At 40.5% G+C, this 25112-nt stretch overlaps 1 protein-coding gene across 7 annotated transcripts in view; it reads right to left on the bottom strand.

The window, feature by feature from the left end:
- The window catches only part of HnRNP-K (Heterogeneous nuclear ribonucleoprotein K), a 91797-nt gene that overhangs the window by 30095 nt on the left and 36590 nt on the right, over positions 1-25112 (bottom strand). For 6 of the 7 annotated variants that reach the window (XM_029303017.2, XM_085480569.1, XM_029303015.2 and 3 more), the window contains 5 exons: positions 18177-18292; positions 13983-14039; positions 9030-9073; positions 4071-4143; positions 3414-3536 (listed from right to left, as the gene is read on the bottom strand). In XM_029303017.2, coding sequence (XP_029158850.2) covers positions 3414-3536; positions 4071-4143; positions 9030-9073; positions 13983-14039; positions 18177-18287 — 408 coding nt within the window. In that variant the 5' untranslated portion in view covers positions 18288-18292. The remainder of the gene's footprint in view (positions 1-3413; positions 3537-4070; positions 4144-9029; positions 9074-13982; positions 14040-18176; positions 18293-25112) is intronic. The other variant, XM_085480573.1, reaches the window with a different exon arrangement.

The following is a 25112-nucleotide window of genomic DNA, read 5'->3' as shown; positions in this document are numbered from 1 at the left end:
AATATTGAGGAATTTAAAAATAATTTTCACACCTGAATTTAAATTTATTTCGACCGACAAGTATTGTTGAATTTTTTGCAATACAACGTTTCTCTCTTTCATATAGTATCTTTTAATTGCAACAATGTATAGATTTTATGGACTCAAAATCTCTATATAAAAGAAATAACGCTCTAAATATTTTATTATTCTCACAGTTTTAATAATTACAATTTTAAAAAATTCGAGCCATAAATAAAGGATTGGATCAAATCGATGATTCGCTCTGTCGACTACGACGTATTTCGCGGATCTCTTTGAAAATTCAAAGTGCATCATCGTGTTCGCATCATACTCGGATGCGCGAGTGCATCGCGTCTCACGTCACCGCCATGACTTATGCCATGCATATATTCCTCCCTTTCGCATCTCCTATTCTTTTCACATTCTTCGGACGTTATCAACGAGAATCCGAGACCTATCAGTCATTCTATTTACGCGGACCGTGGAAAAATTCCGCGATAACAGAGAGTGTCATATGTAAACGAAAAACCGAGTCGTGCAAAAATGCAGCAAATTTTTAATGAAATGCACTCGAGAAAAAATTTCAGTCGCACAAATCAAAGTGATATTTAATCTGTAAATATTGCGTTGCGTAAATATATTCCTAGAGCTACACTGTCAATCGAACTGCTACGCGGTTAATCAGCCTGTTATCGAGCTGTAACTCAAAAGGTTAATTAGGGATGATAACCTCGTGCGCGCTTCGAAACAGTCGATGAATCCCGATCGTTCGTTAATCCTCGTCGCTCGTTATCCGTGGAAATCGTGTCGACCGCGAAATAATTCGCGCGGTAAATAGAGCGAATCACGGTCAGTCGGCAAATTTGCCAAGAAAATTGCGAACCGATTGGGAATTGCGCGCGCGTTTTGACAACCCCCGTGTCTCTCCTTGTTTCAAAGGCCGCCGACGAAGGGGGAAAACATTTCACCCCCTGCTCGAACGGAAGAGAGGACGAAGAAAATAGAATGCGAGACAATTGCGCGCGTCGCACTTGCGCGGAATAATAAACATCCCATTTCGAATCTTCATCTCCTCGCTCGATCGGCGGAAAGCCGCGAGTTTTCTGGCGGCGGGACGGAATCCCCGATGACATGATAAAAAAGTAAAAAAAAAAAAATAAAGAAAAGAGAGAAAAAAAGAGGGCGCCGGAATCCCGTTCGGAATCAATAAAGTTACCCCTACCAGCCCCCGCGAATCGAAATAAAACGATTCGGCGATGTCGTCGAGTGGCGGTGCCGCGTCTTCCGCGACCTCTTTCCGTCCTTTCGAGGGGGATGGAGATACAGGACCCGCTTGATTTCGCTGCTCTCATTATCACATCTACACGCATGATTTTTTTTAAATAATGAAATTCAACGAAAGTATTTTTCTTTAATACGAATAATGTATTTATTGGTCGCTGAACGAAAAGGGAGATTTATCTGACAGCACAGGACTTTCTTTGGTTTAAAGCTTGTATGATGCACGTGGGATATCGTAGACGCGTAAAATAAAAATTTCTCTGATTGATTAAAGCTCATAATTTATTTTTATCATTTTATAATTCAACGAAAGTATTTTTTACGTGCTAATCGTGTATTTATTGGTTGCTGAATGAAAAGGGCGAAGATTTATCCGAGAGTACGAATCTTTCTTTGGTTTAAAGCTTGTATGATACGCGTGGGATATCATAGACGCGTAAAATAAAAATAAAAATTTCCCTCAGATTGATTGAAAAACTCATAATTAATTTTTATCGTTTTATATGCGCCACCGATAATGTTCCGAAAAACTCGATTGTTCCGACTCTTTTTCTCCTCCACTCGAGCAATACGTTTAAATGTATTACCTGACGCAGCAGTTAACTAAACTCTAATAGACTAATTATCTCGACTGCTCTTCACCAGGGAAAGCAGGATGTTAAGAGTGACGAAATTATGAATAAGTTTTCAGCAAATTGGTAAACAACATTATTCCGTGCTACGCGAGTATATCCACAAACACCATATGGAATTTCCTAAATTTGCTTCGCAAGCGTAACAACGAAGGAGAAATATAGCGGTAAACAAAAATTCTCGCGGATCCTTATAATTGATTAATTAACCAGCACGCGTATCGCGACGGGAAAACATAGCCAATTAAAATTTTGAAAAATACAATTTGTAAAAAAAAAAAATTAATTTTGCTCATCTCTACGTGCGATAATGCGTTTCGGTCTCATCATTATTTCGATCCATCTGCAAAATAACAACGATCTCCCGCGACAGGAACCACCGCAATCAAATTGACTGTTTTTCAGATATCGATCTCTCGAATACACGAACGTCGACGACGAGGTTTCTCGTCGGACGCTGGACGAAAGAACAACGATGGACGGAATCGTTTGGAGAGGACGGGAAAGAGAGACGAGAGATGACACACAGAGATGAGAAAGAGGTTGCACAAAGTCCATACAGCCACTTTGACGCGGGTTCGAGCGTTCACCGATTCGAGACAAAAGCCCCGGTCGCTCCATTCGGTTTTGTTTCTCTCTCGTCAACGCGAAAACGTAACAAGCCACTTGGCCACGTTGCATATTTCAAAACGGGCCAACTAGTCTCGACCCAGGCAGGCCTTCGCCCTTCGCTGGAAGACCACGCGAAGAACCCGAGAGTATAGAGCTCGTTATGTAAAATCGAGGTCACGATGTCGGGAAAAGATCGCTAATTAAAGGGAACTTAATTGTCGCTCCGTCGACCTACGCCGCTTTCTTGCTTTCGTCCTCCAGAACGGAGGTCTGTCTTTTCGACAATCTATACAGTGTCTCAAAGTATTGTCGCAGAAATTTTCGTCTCGATATAAGTGTAAGATTCTCCTGTGCCTATATAATTAAACCTAAGCCCGATAAATATATTATAAACAAACTCGCCTCAAAGTTTCGAGCTCTCCTCTCTCTCTCTCTCTCTCTTTCACTTCGTTAATAAGTCAATATGCGCTTTAAAGTTTATAAACTGATCACGGTGTTTGCGTTCACGGAGGTGGAAACTTGCGCGATCGCCTGAATTGTTAATAAAATAAAAGCTCTCAACGAGAGAATAAGCCTGGATTTTACTTCCAAGCTGTTGCGTCATCACTTTGATGTTACGTGTAAATTGATAAATCAAATATCCGGGAAGAGTTGAACCTTACAAGTTTGCAAGAGGATTATCAGGGTGCGTTCCTCGACGGCTCGTTGATCGTTTCCGTTTCTAATTTGCACTTGTCGACGCCCGTCTCTTCGTTTCTCAAAGTCACCGGAACGCAATAACCCGCAAAAGAAATTAATATCGTGGCGCAACATCTGCCCGACGAGAGAAACGAGTTACGTCGTCTGACGAGTCGTGACTAATTATCGAGTAATTAAGTGACTCACCTCGCGGAGCTCCTTGATCTTCAGACCCCCTTTGCCGATGATGCATCCCGCTTGACTCTGATGCACCAGCATGCGCACGTCGATCTCGTCGCTGCCATGACGGGAGCCGTTCTGAAATCGTGTCTACAATAAATCGTGGAAATTTGAATACAATGTTCCGCTACGTCCTTTGTCATCGCGAGATTATTCATCGTATTAATTTCAGAATAATCAATTCAGAATAAATATTTTATAATTACGAAAATATGATATCATATATTTTTAAAAAATCCACAGAGCGAGAATCGGAAAAGAAATTTTCTTGCGTGATGAAAGAAAATTTTTAATAAAAATCTCTTTATATTAATTAATTTTTTTTTTTTTTAAGATTGGCACTAAATATGCAGTATCTATATTTATATAGCTTGTACGTATAAAAATCTAAACATTTTTTTTATTTCAGATTATTTAAGTTAAAGCAGTTTGAATGCTATGGCAAGTTACAAAAGCTTTAAAGAAGTACACAATTATACAATAAGAGACTTTTATATAAAAAGTACTTGGCTGAGAAAAATATCCCAAGAAAAGAAATATATTCTTTTTCCGATCCTCCTCGCGGTGACTCTTCTTAATAAAAAGAAGACGGCGAATATAAAGGTAAAATTTAAGCTTACTCACCTCTTCCAAATTAGGTACGACCTCGTTCAGCACTTGCAAAACGGTGGGCAGGTCCGAGCTGATGGTAAGCACCCTAGAATCAGAAGGATCCCCAGAATTACACTGACCTTACCAGACGGCGCAATTTCTCGCGTACGTGCTATTGACCATACAGTCCCGTGCGAATGACGTTCGCGTGTGTTACATCAACCAGCGACGCCAAACCCTCTCTCCCCCGCCCCCCTCCCACTTCTTCCCCTCATCGATACGTACTTCGGCGTCACCCGTTAGTGAATGCTTTTGAACAACGGGGTCGGTGAAATTCCAACGCGCCTCCAATGAAGTAGGGAGTAATTAAATGCGCGTGGGTCGATCGGAGCTGGATGCATGCTCTAATATATATATAATACATTGCATTCGATCGTAGCATTTAGCTTCCACATGCGTCTCTCTCATAAATGTTACATTTTATTCCATTATACATATATATTAAATTCGATTGTAACAGTTGAGACTCGCCCTGCTGACGCTTAACGATAAAATGACGCGTCGCGCGACACGACAAAAGGCTTACACATGCTAAAATCGATAAAAATTTAATGGCAATCCCCAGTGCGTCACACTCGATGTACCGCAGCAGAGCTGTGTGTTCGTTATGTGCACGCGATTAGCACAGCGGGCACCGCAAAACCCGACGCCATTACGTTCCTATATCGATTCTAACGCGGACGCGCGACCGCCAAAATGTTACATCGTTCTTTTATTAATAACTATATATGTATATATGTATACGTTTATATAATGGATTTTCGGAAATTAACTGCATCGCGAGAAGCGCCGCTATAAATATTAAATCGAGAGACATTTAACATGTGCGAGGATAAATTCCGAATGTATTTTGCATACATTAGATTCAATCGATACGCGCGTTAAAAGGATTACAAATTTATCAGTTTTCGCGATTCATCTTTATAATACGAATTAATTTTGCGTTTTCTCGCATACCTAAGCGCAATTTTCGCTCGCGCTATTTTCTCGACCTACATCCACCCAGCTTCGATCGTATTTATCGGGTCCGGAGCAAATTACGCGTCGCGAAAAACACCGCCGGTCCAATTCGCCCAAAGTAATTCATACCGATTTCCGTTTGTGCTCGTCGCCGGCTGAGAACGACGAGCGGAAATAACCCCGAATATCGTCCCCCTTTCCCTCTCTTAATATCGTTCCCGTGAACTTTGTTCCAAGATTTATCGACCCTCGGCGATCGAAGTAGTTTTGAAAAGCTGTTTTTGTGCTCTACCGCGCACGATAACAATCTTATTTTTCTCGAATTATCATAATTGAAATTGATAGGAAAATTAATTGATACTTTACTTATTTCTCTCTTTTTTTTTTGTTTCCCTCTTTATCTCGATACATTTCATCTTAAAGGGGGACGATGGTGCTTTCGGGTATTTCTAGTTTCTTCGCGCTGAGAATTTTCGTCTCTCGCGATCGAAAACAAACACGAGATTTCTCGCAAACGACAATCGGCATAAATCCATCCCGATACGAGAAGACAGACGAACAGAGACAGACACATTCTCTCTCTTTCATCAGTCCTTCTCCATCAGTCAATCCCTCTTCGTCGTCCATTTCCGCATTTTCCTTCCCGGTTATAACGAGTCGAAATCGCGTATCTTCCATTCGAATGGATATATCACCGAGACGATATCGCGCATATTACATCCAACGATCGTTTTATCGGCGACAGAAGCATCCGGTTGACGATTTGACCCGTGAATATTCGCGCTTTTTCTCGAGAATGATTTTCCTTCTTGTTGCGTAATTTTAGTTAAGTTTTTTTTTTTTTCATCTCTGAAATATTCTACGCAAATGTATTTTATATTACGTGTTAATTACATTTACTTCCTCACGTGCGTTTTATGAAAATTCCTATAGGAATTTCCTGGTCGGCGACATTCTCGATCGCGAAAGCGAATGCCATCACCTTTTCCTACACACAACCCAGTTTGAAGACAAAACAGGATTGATTTACGCACGAATCAACTCCGATTAAAAAAAAGTCGAGACTGAGATACGCAATTCACGCAGGTGCAATACTTTCTAAAGAAGCTAAATCGAGGAGCTACGGCGTTATTGGTTACGGGATCGGCTGGTCGAAAGTCATCATCCCTTCGAGAGAATCGCAGGAAATATCGCATATGTATATGTATATGTGCGTGGATTCGCGAAAGGCTTTCGTGGCAGACGCTTGTGATTGCTGCTATACGAGAGGAAAGGGAAGAGGAAGAGAAAACTATCCGAGATCGGCACGAGCGATCTGGACTTTATGGCGCGTAAAACGTCGAAGAATATTCCAAGCTAAATGTTTTACAGAAGTCGCGATTCCATGGAAAACGTTGAAGAAATTCAATTTAACGCGATAATGAATCGATTGTGCAAATAATGATGATCAAGTGAAAAAAGAAGCTATATATATATATGCCATGACGTTATCTCTTTAAATAAGTTCCTGAAGCAATTAATCGACTTGGGAGATTAACCTTCGACGCGTCGAAAAGCCTCTGATATAAATAAAAATTCAGGTATAAAAAGAGCTTAGTAAGCAACGAGGCATTGAGATATTTGGTGCAAAAAAAAAAATTATTTTTAAATTCCTCCGTACTTATTATTCTGACAAAATAAGAATAGAAGAATTTAAAAATAATGTTTTGCGCCTGATATCTGTTCTTGACTCGCATTATCTCTTTTTATACCCGAATTCAGTCTTTCATCTGTCCATTGTATCGAGCGTAAAAACACCGCTGTCATTCCGGGATCTTTCTCAACTCGAAAGAACCTTTTATTACGTGTCGGCGAAATTCCCGGCCGGATCGTACAGCCGCGAATAGAAATCGCATTAGGGGCATCCTCGAGGAGCTTTATCGTCGGCGGTAAAAAAATTTATTGCCGTCCCAGGACGAAGATAAATTTCCCGTTAATACCTGCGTGCGACATAATTTCTTTTTGGGGAAAAGGGAACGACCGACCGGGCGTGTGTGCTGGATCGAGATGTACCCGCGATATTATATACCCAACAAAAATCGTACGATCGACCGCGAAGTCAGCCGAACGCTATGACTTCATATATTGCGTAAGTTTAAATTGTCATCGTGTCAGAGTGTTTTCTCTTCTCTCGGGTGACGGGATATCCACATCGAGCGTGCGCGCGCGGCATTAATTGTGTAATGACTTGGTAATGACTTTCGACTTGGCGTGTTAATTAATCAACGTCGGAGTATATTTCTAATGGGAAGAGACAACCACTTATCGAGGCCAGATATCTAAAGAGTGAAGGCATTTTGTCGCGTTGAAAGTGCTACTTTGATACCGCATGTATGACATTCGTGAATTTGTCATTACGACGATTTAAAGTTCAGCGCTCTCTTCTTGATCTTAATCGAAGTGAGAAATTTATTTTCCTCTTGATATTTATTCAATATTTCATTTAGCCTTTTTCAACGCGATAACAATACCTTGAGTTACAACCCTTAACATTGAACCGGCCTTAAGGCCGCGTGCGTCACATACCACATATTAGCTTCCGTGTTAGCCACATATTGCAGATACCGTTTAGAACATATCCCCGACATCGTACGTGTGTGTATAAACGTGTATGGGTGTCGAGTGATATCGCACACGTCTTATCACGTGGCGTTGTACGCATAGGAATAACCAAAATAATAATAATAATAATAAAACGAGAAAGATAGCGCACGTGAGAGGAAGAAAAATAAAGAGAAAGAAAATTATTAAAAAAAAAAGTTACAAAAAATAAAGTTAAAAAAATCAACGAAACTTTTTCCTACGCAAAGTACACGGATAATGTAGATATTTTTTTTTTAGACAATCCACGAGGTACGTTTAAAAAAAAAAAATCCGCAAGATATTCTTTTATCGCACGCGTTCTAGGTGTATAGAGAGAAAAAAAAACGCATTTTCGGCGATCGAAAATTCGACTGCAATCAAACGCGATGAGAGACTGCCGATGACACATTGGCTTGTTTTTTTTTTGTTCGCTCTCAGATTGATTTTTTGTCGAGATTAAACGAGATTGAATTAAAATCGATCTAATCCGAGAGGCGCGAATCGTTGCCGCGTGGGAGGGGTCGGCGACAACGCGGCAAATGCGATATTCACGCAACCGCGTGCAGGCAGGTGCAGTCACGACGCTGCAACTGCATGTGTGCATAGCAGGCTTTCACTCTCGCAATCACGGATTTCTCGGAAGCCGTACGAGAGGAGAACGCGTCGCTCTTAAAGATACTTACATTAGTTTAATGGGATGTTCGCGGCTATTCGCGACATTCACTTGCTTGATAAAAGCTTCTCGAAAACCGTGAATCAATGAGATTTGAAACGATTAATTAATGTGCGCGTGAGAAAAAAAAATACGATAGAATATTTCGGAACATTTTTCTCCTCTCGCGACGTGTTTTACGCGATTTTAAATCGCTCGAGGACAAAAAAGAAAATTCTATCGAGAAAAACACAGAATGAAGAGAAAGCGCGATGAACAGCGTATTAAAAGCGGACGGTCGCCGCGTTAACACGTACTTAATATGCCGATAGAAAAAAAAGACGGTATCACACACGAGACAGAAAAAAAACAGACAAATTAACAGAAATGGACAGACAGATTGACAGATGGAAGGATATAGATTTCTATAAAGAGATAAACAGATAATTAGATAGAGAAGAAGAGGAAAAGAAAAGAGCACAGAGAGTATAGAGAGAGAGAGAGAGAGAGAAAGTACAATAAATTACGGAAGGTGGAAAATTAATGATGTATATATATATATATAGAGAGAGAGAGAATATGGAAAAAAGAGAGAGAGATTTGTTTGCTCGCCAGATTCCGTAGGCGTTCTTAATAGGTACCTCGTAATTAGAGACAAAGAAAAATAAGAACATTAAGTAGTTGGTGTTGGTCATTACCGTTCGGGTCCGGGGCAATCGGGTACAATGATTGAGGCTTTGTACTGTCGATTGGGCCGTGGTGGTTGGTGGTTGGTTCATTGGTGGTTGGTTGGTGGTTGTTGTCGATTGTTGGTAGGGTCGTGGTGGTCCATTTGCCGATCGAGTCGGGGTCCGTCGTTCCGGGCACAGGGCAACGGCAGGGCAACGGCAGGGCAACGCCAGGGGGGCAACGCCGGGGTTGGGGCGGGACCAGGGCACAAACCATCAACCAAGTTAGACATCACGTCTGACGACTGGATTAATTCGCGGCTTAACCTCCTAAACCCCTTCTTCCCCCCTCCTTCCTCCGCGTTCTCTCCGCTCTACTGACTCACCCCCGTCTTTGCCCACCCTCTCCTGTCTCCTTTACTACCCCTTTCTCCTTCGTGGTTAGGTCGTCGTACTTGTTGGATCGGTTGCGAGAGGGCGAGAAAAATATTGGCAAATCGAGTAACAAAAATCGCGAATATATATATATATATGTATAATAAGATGCAATTTAATTCGACCAAAAACTGGCTATTCATTTATTGAAAATAAGTACACGCTACGTTTCGACCCACATTGTGGGTCCTTTTTAAGTGTTGTTCTTATTCAGCAATTACATTAATTAAAAATAGAAACATGAAAGTTGTCATTCATTTATTGAAAATAAGTACACACTACGTTTCAATATGACAGAACAACTTTCATGTTTCTATTTTTAATTAATGTAATTGCTGAATAAGAACAATACTTGAAAAGGACCCACAATGTGGGTCGAAACGTAGTGTGTACTTATTTTCAATAAATTATCAGTAGCTAACAGATTATCGATATGACAGGACAACTTTCATGTTTCTATTTTTAATTAATGTAATTGCTAAATAAGAACAATACTTGAAAAGGACCCACAATGTGGGTCGAAACGTAGTGTGTACTTATTTTCAATAAATTATCAGTAGCTAACAGATTATCGATATGACAGGACAACTTTCATGTTTCTATTTTTAATTAATGTAATTGCTGAATAAAAACAACACTTGAAAAGTTCGACCCACAATGTGGGTCGAAACGTAGTGTGTACTTATTTTCAATAAATTATCAGTAGCTAACAGATTGTCGATATGACAGAACAACTTTCATGTTTCTATTTTTAATTAATGTAATTGCTGAATAAGAACAATACTTGAAAAGGACCCACAATGTGGGTCGAAACGTAGTGTGTACTTATTTTCAATAAATTATCAGTAGCTAACAGATTATCGATATGACAGGACAACTTTCATGTTTCTATTTTTAATTAATGTAATTGCTGAATAAAAACAACACTTGAAAAGTTCGACCCACAATGTGGGTCGAAACGTAGTGTGTACTTATTTTCAATAAATTATCAGTAACTAACAGATTGTCAATATGACAAAACAACTTTCATGTTTCTATTTTTAATTAATGTAATTGCTGAATAAAAACAACACTTGAAAAGTTCGACCCACAATGTGGGTCGAAACGTAGTGTGTACTTATTTTCAATAAATTATCAGTAGCTAACAGATTGTCGATATGACAGGACAACTTTCGTGTTTCTATTTTTAATTAATGTAATTGCTGAATAAGAACAACACACACTTGAAAAGGACCACAATGTGGGTCGAAACGTAGTGTGTACTTATTTTCAATAAATGAATAGCCAGTTTTTGGTCGAATTAAATTACATCTTAATATATATATATATATTTCAAAAGAAATGTTCTTTCTCTTCTATCTTTCCGTGCAAAATCGCGTTTAAGAATTCCGCGCAATGAGCTTACGATTATTCGATTAAAGTTTCGAGTCTCGCGAACGTTGGTTGATTCTTTCAACAAGATTCGTAATACGATTGTCGACAGCTCGCAAAGTAACAGTGAGCTTTTCTCTTCGAGAAAGTGCTTATAGCCCGACAGACGTACCTGTATCATCTTGGCAAAGACCGCGACCGGTATCGTCCCTTCCCCGAAGTCATTAAGAATTCCGAAGGCGCACTCGAATAATTTTCCTCTCCTGACGCGACACTTAATTGACGTCTGCTCCACGTAACGGTCCATAGAATATTTCAATTGCTAACGAAGTGCCGTTGATGAAGCGAATTTTTCATTTTTAAGTTAACAGGTCTATTAAGCATCCCCCTCTTGGTATATGCATGTAACTGATAACCGCACGGAAAAGTTTTATCATCGACGTAGATTCGAAACTCTCGCGAGAAAGTAACTCTCGGACGAAAAATGGTATACGGATAAAAACTCTTTTATCTATCTCATCCAATCATTCTCCGCGCGAAGAGAAATACATTCGTATCGCGTGCTGTACTATTGAAATTTATCTATCAATTGCGAAGTAGTTGTTCGCGTCCTACGACTTCCCAATATTTTTCTACACACAACCGAAGCAGCCCTCTAATGTCAAGCGTATTGTCGGCTCGCGGAAGTTTGCGAAGCTCCGCGCTCGAATCATGAAACTCCATAAAGCGACGAGAGATTTCGCGTAAAGAGGGTTCCGGAGAAGGTTCCGCCAGAATGGCAACGCAAACTGGAAATGAATCGTCAAGAGATCCTCTCCAATGGTTCTCTCGGATACAGCACTCTTCGGGAATAACGAATCCGCATTTAAACCGGATAAAATATATTTTAAGATATATTCTCTCAAACTAATTAAATGTCCATTATTATACCCCGATAATTATATACGACCGTAATCGTTCCGCCGAACAAATCGCAATAATTAATTAAGAACAAAAATCACGAATTAACGCGAATAATTAACCCTTATATACAGGATGTCCGGTAATAATCGTCTCATACCATCGCGTACAGATAGAGGAAAATCCTCTACAGTTTTACGATCTTTGCAATAATTAATGAGAAATTAATTTTAATTAATCTCCACGTGAATGAGATAATTATTACCGGACATTAATATATTCAATATCTGTCGTGTCAAAAAAAAAATGACTCTTCTATTATAATTCCCAAAGTGCTGCATCCGTCTCTCGGAGCACGTAGCCGCGTGGAATCGTGTTTTAGCGATATCTCGCAACTGTACTCGTTTTACACAGAAGACGCAGACTGTCCTGTCATCTGGCAGAAGAACTCTCGTGTCGACGAATATTAACACGCGGATAATCGCAAAAAAGTCGAAGAATGTTACGGTCGACGGTTTGACTGGACGTGCTGCTTCGTCTTCGTGTCTTCGAATCGTGATCTTGCGACGACGTCACAATCGCACGATTATTAAAGCACGATATAACGTTAACGCGATTAACCCTCCGTCTTCCCGCGTCGAGTGCACTTCGGCATCGCAGTTCGATTATTCGCGGGCTAAAGCACTCGAGACCCTCCTCCGTTAAGGGTCCGTGACTCTGGGAGATGATGTAATGCGAGTAATATAATGATATAATCGTGTATCGCGGACTTTATTAGCGATTGCGAACGCATACACTACAAAGAGGACACGGTTTAGATATAATTCCCCTCCTCCCCCCCCCCCTTCAGCTATTTCAGCGGAGGTGTATTTTATCGATATCGCGAAACATCGAATTATACGTACGATAAATTCAAGTAATACTGTACGCAATACGGTGGCAAAATCGGTGGATATTTTTATTGAAAAAATCATCGCGAAAAAGATGTAAATATTTCATAAATAGATATATGATTTTGTTGTGAAAAATTTAATCAGACGCTGAATATCGAATATTTTCGCACTCATAAAATATCCACCGATTTTGCAAACGATCCATAGAGTTGCTATATATAATTGATCGAAGGCTTCGAGTCGACTGATCGGTTGAATTGATTGTGAGTCACACACAGCCGCTAATAAAGATGACTCTAACTCGCGGAATGTTACGATTATGATGTACTGCACATTCATGTACTCATTTGGTTCGGAACGGAGGCGAGGAATCGCTCGTTAAAAACAACGAACACATTCGGAAGATTCAGATTCGTAATCTAAATCGCGACATTAAACACAGTCGCGCAGAAATCAGGACGATGCATCGATCACGCGTAGACGAAGACGAGAGGATTCGACGACTCCGTACAGAAGTAAGGGACGAGTTCTCTCGCCATCGATCATCGTGAACGTGCAATTTTCGCTCTTAAGGTACGGCGCGAAAATAAATATCGAGGCAAACGAAGAGCTACCTTCCTTATAACCGAGAAATAACGAATGTCTCATGAAATATTGATACGCCGCGAGATGCACGGGAGACGCGAGAAAAGCTGTCCCCCGTGTTTCGGGAACCAAATGCATAATGAAGCTCGTACTGGAAAATGTCTTTGGAGAACAAGACGAGTGCCTGGGCAAACAAATTCTCGCAATAAAGTCATTTACGCGCAGCATTCTCTCTTTCTTTCTCTAACGTGCTTCGCTCTTTACACAAATTATATGAATCTCCGTATCAACCCTCTACCCGTGTGCCCGGTATAATCGTATAAACCATAATTATTTTAGATTCAAACGATGTTAAAAGGCTCAAGGGAGCTAGAAGGGTTAATTACGTTACAGGCACTCGTGTCATCGATCCGTAGACGGTGCGCGAGAAAAGTAAAATGCAAGCCGCGATTTAATTTAATTAATGTGACAATATAGCAGCCGATTACGAGTAATTGTCGAAAAAAATGATAAACCGGAACAAAAAATGACTCTCAATCAACTGAAAACCCGACGTAGAATTAGAACTAAACGTAAAACGTAGTCAAAAGATCGAAAAAACCTGTCGCTTTCATGCGTTTTAAAATGTATTGCCGAGACAGTTTTTACGATCTTCCGCTCGATTATTTATACGATTCTTGTCTTCCGCCATCTTCCTTGTGTTTTTTGCTCGTAGCAAAGGAACTTCCACGAGAAGACAGACAGAGACAGGAACGAAACTATAGCGAAACTACGAACGAATCGAAGCGCAAAAGCTTACCTGACTTCTGAGCTTGGTGATGTTCTGGCCACCCTTGCCGATTATCGAACCGGCAACCTGTAAAAAAAATAATACAACTTAATTAATAAATCAGATATTTATAGGAACAAATAAACAAATATTTTGAAGATACTTTCAAAGAAAAATTGAAAAATTAACAACATTTAATATTCAATCTTTAGATTGACATATGAAATACTAACAATTTTTTTAATTCGTCATTAAATTTTTTAATGACCTCAGTCGTCTCATAGTACTTTTCTTCATGGAATTCCTCGCAATATAGTCGATTCAAATTTTGTAGAATATCATCGTACAAATATATAAGTAAATATATTCATAAAAAATAAACAATGATATAAATAAATATGCTAAATGTCGAAATAACGATTCAATAAATTACATAAAAAATAATTTTTTGATAAAATATGAAGGTAATAACAAAGTTGTATGAATTCTATATCTTTTGCACTATTTCGAAATTATTTTAAAAAATTTTTAACTAATAAAAATTCTTTTTTAATTTAAGAAATAATAATTATGTATTGATTTAAACACTACAAGTTTTTTATTTATTTAAAGTACAATGACGTATATCAAAACCTGACGTGCCAATCTAAGGATTAAACTTGATTTTCATTAAAATTACCGTTGATACGATACATTTGCATGATCCTTAGCTTTCTGACGTAATTACTTGAGCGAATATTTCATCGAGAGCAACGGTAAATGTTTAATTAGCGAAAAATTTGGAAGCGAGATAATAGCGCCTCGGGAAATAACAAGGATAAAATATGGAAATTCCATTCTGCCGTCAGAAAGCCACGGTTGTGTGCGCCAACTTCTCGCTTTCTCTATAGAAAGCCGCGTCTGATGCGCGCGATAAAAATTTTACGCCCGCTTCTCTAGTCCGGGTTTTTGATTTTTCCGCAGTTCAAACTTCCGGCAACGTGACCGGACGCGAAAACAACGACTGTTTCTCGCGGAACTGCAAGATGATTGCGGCTTAAAATGAACGGAACACGTGCGACACATATTGCGAAGAATTGAATTTCCACAGATCTATATAATGTCGCGCGATCTCGTACGACCAATCTACTGTCTTTAATATTACTGACAGATTTAATCGTGTTCCAGCGGTTAATTAAATAAGCTCTAATATTGTCTGGCAATTAACGCTTTCTCCTGCACGAGAAGTCGCGCCAAGGACGCACTTCGTTGCGCGCGAAAGCAGCGACGTGTATTACGATGTGATATGTATTGACGCGGGAATGTGGCTACGCAGTCATCTTCATTCCGACGATGCGACGTGTTCGTCTTCTCGCCCAAGAAAATAGAAATTCGCAGACGGAAGGAATAACGAGCAAAAAGTTAAAAAAAAATTCCAGTAAATTAGAAAATTTAAAAAATATTACAACATATTATGGAAATACTAAATAATTCTTGTTTGCTGCCTAAAAACCGAGTAGACTTTCTGGAAAATTGATCTATTTTTATATTTTACTTTTTACATACAAAAAATTTTGTAGATACTTTTTAGAAAGTTTTTAGACACATAGCCAATCATTATAAACATTTTATTTAAACAATTTATAACTATATAATTTATTTTTCGTGTTTTTCCGTTGATTTGCAATTAATAAAACAAAAATAAAAAAAAATATATTTAGAGTGAACAAACAAGAGTAACTTGATATTTTTCAAGATACTCTATACGTATACTCGCAAAGTCAATTTAAAAAAAATTAATTTCTTTGAATTTTCGACAACTTTTCCTTGTAAGGAAAGCACTCCGGTGCATACACACGAGTGCAGTTTCTTGGCGGGTTAACGTTACGAATAAGGCTACGGTATTGGTAATGCTATATCGATCGTCCCTGACACACCGTGCATTAATGACGGCACGCGATGATATCGTCGATTACGTATAGCGCGAGCTTGGAGCACGAGAGCGATCGAGCGCGACCGACGCCGTTCGTGCTCGACCGCCTGGATCGTGTTAAGGTAAGGTGCCGATTAAATCGCACCGACACGCATCCGTAGTACACACGTTGTTGTCGTCCATTACGAAATTAAGGCGCGATCTTGCTCAGGGCCATTCGTTAATGATGTCACGTGCGGCGCGGCAAAGTCGCGTATCATCATCATCATCATCAATAAGCTTGATGAGAGAGAGTCAAATTTTCGCAAGTTTCTCTTCCAAATTCCTTTACGCTTCCTGTTTCTTTTGCTCAACACGTTACGCAAATGTTTGCGATAATTAAAGCCCCGAGCAAATACTAGCTATTCCAACTTGCTCGAATATCGCTATTTCACGCGACGTATTTTTCAACTCTCGCGTGTCGACGGTATGCGCTTATCTGCGCTCCCACGATCGGTCATTCGATTTAATTAAGCTTATTAATGCGCGCAAACGGTTTATACTAAGTACAACGTCAAACCGTAGTTATTTGTATAATTGGATGATCTTATATCGTATAATACTACATGTGAACTGGGAAATGCTATAAATCAACCTCCAAAAAGCGTTGAAGATATATATATATATATATATATATGTGTGTTTGAGAAAATTACGGAGAGAGATACGAAGAGAGAAAATGTTTCGCGATCAAATCTTCCGCAGCGTCTCTCTTCCTACGTCGAACAAAGAAAGCGCAAGAAACGAGTGCTTCGTTCTGTTCCCTCTTCGATATTCTCAATGCTACAATCAATCACTATCGAGCGAAAGGAGGTGCAGATAGACCTCGATTCATGATATTACTTCTCTCCCGATGCCCTCGAAAGCAGACGGCTGCAATCGCGATATTCGCCTCCTGCGTCTTATTGTATCCGCGGAGGAAACGATGGCGCAAGAAAATATCCGCCCAACCGAGAAAGAGAGAGAGAAAAACAGGGACATCCGGTTAAGTCTGCCGATGTATCGGCGATATAATAAAGATGGAAGCTTATGGGACACGACTGAGGCAACCGGCAGAAGGGTAACTCGGCTTAAGAGATTGCGCGTATACGATTGTCTCGTTAGTCTATCGAGAGGCGAAGGCTTGAGATTTTTTTCTTCTTTTTTTTTTTACGGATTCGCCGTGGGATCTCCCGCGATGGAAAGAAAGCAGAAACCGATAACGGTTCGCCGAGCGTGGCGACAATGACCGGAAGAGTCCCGGCTGTTCCATCGATGGAGCGGACGTGTCGGAGGTGGTCCTCCCGTGTTGCACACATGGGAGACGATCGAGGGGCTACCACGATACAGCGAACACAGCGAAAACAGCCGGGTCGAACACGCGTGACTGGAAAATACAGTGACCCAGTGTGGCGAACACGTGTGTGCGAAAGGCACGTCCGATCCGCGTTTATTCACATTGTACGCTGGAATACGCGTTACGTGTTCGTCGAGAAGAGACCGCCGACTTTAGACTTCCGATTCGGAAAGCAGAAGTGCAGAGACGCGAGTGCTTCCGTATTTTATTTCGAGGATATGTCAACCGTTAATATTATTCGTCGAGACGTGCTCAAGTATTGGATAAATAATTAATTGAAAAGGATCTGATATGCAAATTCAGGTATGAAGAGGGAAGAGCCAGGGATAGATGTAATATAATTATTTTTAAATTCCTTTAGACTTATTTTGTGCTCAAAATAAATATGTAGGTACAAGTATGACATTTCTAAAAAAATTACTAAACTTTGATATGTAAATTAGCAAGAGTATCTCTTACTAACAATAAATATTTGATATGTCTGCAAATTCACTCTGAGAGAATAAAATTGACTTTCGAAGACTGAAGCTATTTTTTATATTTACTAAAGTATCGTAAACGCGAAACAAGAAAAAGTTTCACAGAGAAAACTTATCTCTTTTTAATATAGCGTTTGTAAAACTGCAAATGCTTAAATAATTGCGCAAGCAATTTATAAATAATTAACTATTTTCTTTCCTCTCGCGTTTATAAAATAAAAATGAAAGTTTTGACTCAGTTTCCAGAAGTTGCTTTCATCCTATTATCCTCAATTTCAAATGGCGAATAAAAATAGTGTATCTCATTTATCAAGCCGCTATCTTTATATTCTCAAAGTTTCGTAACTTCTTTATTTTCCGTATATCGGAGATACCTCGTTGATTGCATACGGAGCTTAAAATATTAATTTCGCGATATCGCGTGGCGTATATACAACATATCGATCGACGACACTCACCTTACTCGGGATGAGAAGACGGAGCTCATCGTCACCCTGTCGATAGCGCTTGTGGGGGCTCGTTGGACCCCCAGAACCTGTCATAGCGCCAGCCTCGGCTTCTCTCTTCATTATTCCTGAAACAGATGGAAAAAATTTCCCCGTCAGAAAATACACATCTCTCTCGAAAACGTCAAAAATCGCGTCTCGCGAAAACTCGTCTCGCGAACGAAAACAACGAAGTCGATGTTGTTTGATTGGGTCGCGGAATTTACCATAATTTCGAACAAAACGTCGTCTCCGGTGGCGCACAAAGCGCGGAGAACGCTCGACGGGATTATGGCCTCGTAAAGCCGCGATAAATTAACATACGCTCCCGATCTCGTTGACGGTCCCTTGACGAAAACGCCGGATAGGAGCAATAAAAGACGTCGCCTCGTAAAATAGCTTTCCCATGCTGTCGACGTCATTAAAGCGAACAAGGCGATTTAACGGACAATGAATTATGATACCGCGAGCGATATCGCGGTCTATCCGCAGTTCTACAACGCGTTCGCTAATGCAAATGAATTTATCTGTACAGAGCGTTCCGCGAAAACAGATCGCGATGCTTTTTTTACGAATGAGAAATGAAATTAAAAAATAATATCAATATTTTCTTAAAAATCTCCGAGCTTCAATAAACTGATTTTTTAATACAAGTTCGAATACAAGTGAAAGGAAAACACACAGCTGTTTTGATCAAGTTAACGGCGGGAATCGCATTTAATTGCCGATCAAGCACTTCGGAAATATCTACGGAATGATAAACCCGACGGGGATTGGAATTTAATTATTTCTACTCTCTCACGGCGCCGGCATTGCCGGTCGAAAATAGAAGCGACGATTAATTTTCTCCGCGCCAAGCCGCCGATAATTCTTTCTTACGGGTGTCGGTACCCTTCTTCTTCACAGGGCGCGCATGCCGCCGAAGATTCATTGCTTAATTAGAGATTTAGCGCAGCTCCACCAAGTGTGGCCGCGGGCGTAAACGCAGACTGGCATTAACCTCTTAATTTCCTCTCCGAGACACACGAGAGGTTAAATTGTTAATACATCGATTTTCGTTAGGTTAACGGGAGATTAGATTCTTTTCATGGATTCGAAATGTAAACGGAATTTATTGGGAATAAAAAAATGTTTGAATATCATATATATAGAATTGTATAAAGCGATAATAATATGTAAGCGAATTTATGAAGCTTTTCACGCTTTATAAATATGCACGACAAAGAAATATTTTTCTTATTAAATCAAAATAAAAAAATAATATATAATCGAAAACGCAAACGCGGATTATTCGTCGACTCTCTCGCTCCCTTGAGATCGTATTATATGCCGCATTATTGATAAATTTATTGACAAATCAAATCTCGCTAGAATATCGATGGAGATTATGCATTTAAATTGACGCGATAATCGCTGTTCACCTGCTCACCAGTCCGGAATGTTTACTGTAATACGATTGAATTGCGAATAATTAATTACATAATCATCAATCTGTTTGATCAAAGAACAGTGAAGCTAACCGCACAATAGCGTTCGATGTTCTCCAGTAATCACACATGCGATATGTATCCACCGTATTATACCGGTAACCGTAAGCTTTGTTAATCAAAATTCACATACGGACGGCTCGTGTGTCTTCGACGTGTTTGTACGTCCGAACCGGACGAATTATTCGCTTCGAAACATCGTGGTCGTATGAGATTGCGAAGCCATCATCCCGGGAAGAAAACGAAACGAAAAACGTCGCTGGCTCCCGACCATCATTTGTCGGCGATAGCACGACACGTTTAGCATAGAAATCGCGGCTACATGCGCGGCATACAAAACTATACCTGGCAATGAGAACATCGGAATATAAGGTTATAGGCAGTCACGGGGAAATGCAGAGAGAAACTTGCGTGATATATGTATGTCTAACACGGTAGCGTATTGTGCGTGTGCTTATCAGTGTCACTAATTACATTATATCATAACGGTGTGTAGATTAAAATTATTTCTCTTCTCTCTTTTCTCTCTTTCTTAATACGTATTTTATAAAAATAAAAAATAATCAATTTTATGTATTATATATTTTTTAATGAATTATTTTTTATTTACTATTTCTCTCTTCGGTTTCATATATTTTTATAATAAAAAATTAATTATTTTTATTATTTATGTTTTTTTAATTTTTATTTGCTCACAATATAACGAGACATTTTTTAAATATAATTCAAAATTTTTATTTGTCCTTTTCTAAATTGTAATTTTATAAAATTAATTTTGTACGACGCATTTCGTATATAAATTATTTATTATTTGTATAATTCTTCTCAAGTAAATGTACAAATCCTCGTTGCGTACAGTCCGATTATTTAGCAATTTCCAAAAATCCTCGGATAATCCTTTTTCTTACGGTTCTGCACATTTCTATGCGACGTGGCGTAACGTTAACCGCAGTTTTATAACCGCGACGTGGCGGTAAAGCGCACTCTTTGTACTTGTAAGATATGCAAACCGAATATGCAAACGAAACGCGAACCGAACTAGGTCGTACCCGTCGAATTCGAGACCGAAGTCGATTATAATGCAAGCAATCATATACGACGAAAGAGCTGAATTGATTTTAATCGTTTTTTTCATCGTCCAACGATCGCCATGTATAACAGTAAAGTATACGTGAGTCAAATATTTGACGGGTCATATGCCTAAACAACGGTGAGCTCATCTCGAATGCAGACTAGCAAAAATAATTATTCAACCGTGAACACGTCGGGTGCGAAAAACTGTATTGCTTTATTAGATGCACAATAGGGGTGATGATGGTCAGTTCTCTGCCAGAATTGTTGCCTACTAATTGGCAATCACAGATTCGACTAGTCATCCTAGTCTCTGATTAAAAGATTCTTTTTCGGTGAGATTATTCATTATTTGTGTGACAAAGCACGAATAAAAATATAAATATTTTTATTTTCCATTTCAAATAATTATTTCACTCATTTTTATACGTGGATAATTGATCGAGCTGTACGCAATAATTTTATTTTGCGCTCATTGCTAAATAAGTATATAGATATATGAATTGTCATGGAAACTTTCCAGCACAATTTGTCATTCTCGTAAACAAAAGCAACGAACGTGCGTCAATTATTAACGGTCAAATAACAGTGAATGTCAGTTCGATCAATCAGTTCGCAGGATCGTAAAAAAAAGAAAAAAAAATAGAAAACTGCGGAAGAATTCAACGGCAATTATTTTCTTACCCGAGAGAAAGAGAGAGAATCCTAATGCACTGCAAAGGAAGATTGAGGGTACGTCCCGAGGTTAATAACAATGTCGGCGGGATGCAAATGGAAATTAAAGCGACGTGGCGGTATCTAGATGCCGCGTGTGCACACGCACGCGATGAAAAAGCAGGACGGCGGAATCGATACCACCCAGTAGATACCGGCACACACGCGACGTTAATAATTTACCGCAATGATTCCGCGGCGAAAGGGCGCACTTCCGATTCGCGGTCGACTCTTATCCCTTATTCCTCTTTCCCGTTACGAGGCCGCGCGCCGAGAATAGCCCGAGAAACAAGATTGCGCAAAAATATCCCCTGGCGAACGACGTAAGTCGGAAATATTGTCTGTACACAGTCGCGAAATTGCCTTCTAAAGCGCGAAATGCTTTCCCGTTGTAAGTGCGCTATTTCTCGCGCACATCGTCTTTAATACTTCGAAGAAAAAAAAAATATATATATATATATTTCCAAAAAAATATTTGAGATATAAAATTTCATAAAATGGCTGGTAAAAGGTGTCATTACGGAATTATAATTTTCTTTTTACCTCGCGTCTACGTACAATGCGCTTATCGATCCACCGTAGGTGCGTGACCGCGCTTCTCGTGACGCGAACCGAAAAGGTCCTCCTGTGATCGCCCTCGAAGGCGAAGGGGTTCGTTCCGCCGAGCTTCGTCGCGCAAGAAAAATCGAATGACAAAATGATAGAGCGTGCTCGCGCGTGCTGGTCGATTACGTATGCGTGCACGTGTTGTCTCGCTCGTACACAAAAAGGAAGAGAGAAGAGTAAAGACAGAGAGAGAGGGAAAAGAAGGGTAAAAAAAAAAAAAAAATCGACGAAGACACGGACAGGGCGAGGCACTTGAGAGAGGGAGGGGGTTGGAAAAAGGGGCGCCGCGGAGTCTATCGGCCACACGGTATAGCGTGAGGCGCCTGAAAGTCCACTCTCTGCAGGAGTGCAGCGACCAACTCTAGCCCGCACGCTAGTCCATAAGTGATAAAGCGGCACGAGAAGAAGAAGAAGAAGAAGAAACAAGGAACGAAGGAGGCGAACACGACCGAAGAGAGGGAGCAATTAAATCCTTATTCGATGCACGATGCTCCATTTCGATAATGCGGTCATTACGCGATGTTGAACCCTTTCTCGATTGTATACCTGCTCTTTGTTTCTCGGCGATTCGATAACTTCGAATCGGGTAATTCCTCTCCGGCTGATTTACGGCGGACCTTTACAAAGGGAGGACTCGTTCGCGATCGTCTTTTCGACAATTTGATGAGCCAATTTTGTTGAAATTAAAATATCGTTCTCCACGACGTGTGCTCGAGGGAAGGTAAGATGATTCCTTTTAATATCACGAAGGAGAAACTTCGTCGAGTGCTTTCAAAAGCGCGCATCGCGTATCAAACTCTTTCGAGTACCCTCGAAACTTCACTTTGGGGTTACTAACTCCGACCAATCAATGAAGCCTCGCTCGGACGCACACACGTTGTTACCGCGAGCTCCTTAATCGCGTATCACGTACCACGGTCAATTAAAACAAGTAGATGCCATAGTAACCTGATTAAGCGAATCATCGTTCGCAAAGTTTCGCGAGGCATACCGGATGAGTTGTAATTACAACTCGACGTTAAATTTAAATTATAAACGCCGTGCTTTTGTTCACTGCTCATGAAACTATGTAGAGACCACTGTATTCCAACGGAATGTCCCAGAATTGATTAGAGATATGACGCTAACTAGGGACAAAATAGAGGAGAAGGAGAGCAGAGCTCCCGAGACGAAGTCCGAGCTTCGGAGGAAGTGTTTCGAAAGTGATATCGCCGAGTTAAGCCATCTCGACCAAAGTATTTCAATTTTCCCGAAAGTTCGGTGAACGAGGAACCGCGAGGAACCAATCACGGAGCGTGTATCCGAGACAGAGTCTGTGCATCTCCGAAGCAGATAGGTATAACGGCGCCTTCCGTAGTTATAGTATACTGCCCAAGTAATTATTTCGTCGCCACAGAGAGAGCCAGTGGATAATTGTGGCGACGGCGTCGCGACGCTGACAATTCTGCGGTCGACGTCAAAGTATCGAATATTGATACTTCGTCCCCGAGTCGCGATGTCATAAAATATTTTTATTTCTTTCGGGTAGAATATCGATTAAAAAAATGCTCGTATATTTTCTTCTTAACTAGAACCCCTCCTCGAGAATAGCGGAAAGAACCGAGACACGATAAAGCACGCAGGAGATTGAAGAAAGTTCATACGCGGCGGTTTACAAACGACGGATCGTTCGCGGACGAGGACGAGGAAAAGTGCAGTAAAAGGGCGAAAAAAAAAGGGGATCTTTCTCGGCGGAAAAGATCCCTCTTTCTCTTCCCTCGTTCGCGTACAAAGCCGGGGCAGTCGTCCTGGACCGGACAGCGGAGCCCCATAAATCCGAGTCGCCGAGTTGCAAGGAAAGAAGCTTGTTTACCGCTCGTATACCTCTCATCTGGCTTCTCCTTTCACTCCTCGTGTTTCCCCGTCGTCTCATGCTTGCCTCCTCTCTTCCTGTTTCCTGTATCGCGGCCCCCAATGACGATTCCCACGGGGGTTCCCTGGGGGTAATTTCGTAAACTGCCCCGGTCGCATTATACCGGGCGATCGATTTATCTCTGATCTACAAGTCAAGGGCCGGTGACCTCGATGATAATGACGGTTCTCTCTTTCACTCTCTCTCGTGACGAGACTTTGTCGTAGCGCGCTTCTCGTACAAAGAAGAGAACAATTAAGACATCCCTTATACATCTCTAGTTTGTGAAAAAAATTCATTAAGAAAATGAATCAAAAATATTTGAAGGAAAAAAACCTTCTCGTGATTTTACGTGAAATATCGCATAAATCTCCTTCCTTCCGACAATCCTCTTTCTCGACGAAGAATGTCGGATAAATACGGAAGGAGCCGTGTAATCCGCAACGTCTATCTGCGTTTCAATAAATGGCCGGAGTGGATCGAGATGATGGGTGTTGCGTCGAGGCGAGGCGAGGGTCAGAAATTGCCGTAGATTGTAACGGGGCGCGGAAATAAAATGGAGAGAACCGGTCAGTAACCGCCGCGTGTAACTGCGATGACGGAGCTAGCGTTGGCGCTACGTAACGTATACGTGGAAGCGTTACCGGTACCGCGTTATTCGCGGTTCGTGGTACCGTAAAGTCGGTGGTGATCGTCGTCGACGGAAAGAGAAGCTCGTTTACTGTTTTTCGCCATTGCGTTCTTGCGGCTTTTCCTAACTCGCGATGGCTCTCCTAGTCGAGGCTATCGCCTCGAAGTTTTCAGCGTCGTTCATTTTCTTTCTCACCGCGCGGACCAAAATATTTTTCCTTCGACTACGTTCTAATTCGTCGTCTCCACCTCTCGTCCGAGTAAAACAATAATTTTTTTTTTTTGCGACATTCACGTGGAAAAAAAAATCGCGCTAACACAGCGCTACATAAATGAACAACTACCGCTGTTTTCGTTTGAATACAAATTTAATGTGCGGCGAAAGCAAGACAGTGGCTAAAAAAAAAGGAAAGCTGTACTAGAGAATGAGAAATGCTGGATGAATTCGTGGAGAAATGACGTACACATTTTATCGAGTAAACAGATAAAAAAAAGCTCGCCTTTAATATC

The sequence above is a fragment of the Nylanderia fulva genome, unplaced genomic scaffold (genome assembly GCF_048542155.1).
Source record: "Nylanderia fulva isolate GAGA-0341 unplaced genomic scaffold, ASM4854215v1 Scaffold1, whole genome shotgun sequence".
Lineage (NCBI taxonomy): Eukaryota > Metazoa > Arthropoda > Insecta > Hymenoptera > Formicidae > Nylanderia > Nylanderia fulva.
This window is presented reverse-complemented; position numbering and strand designations above follow the sequence as displayed.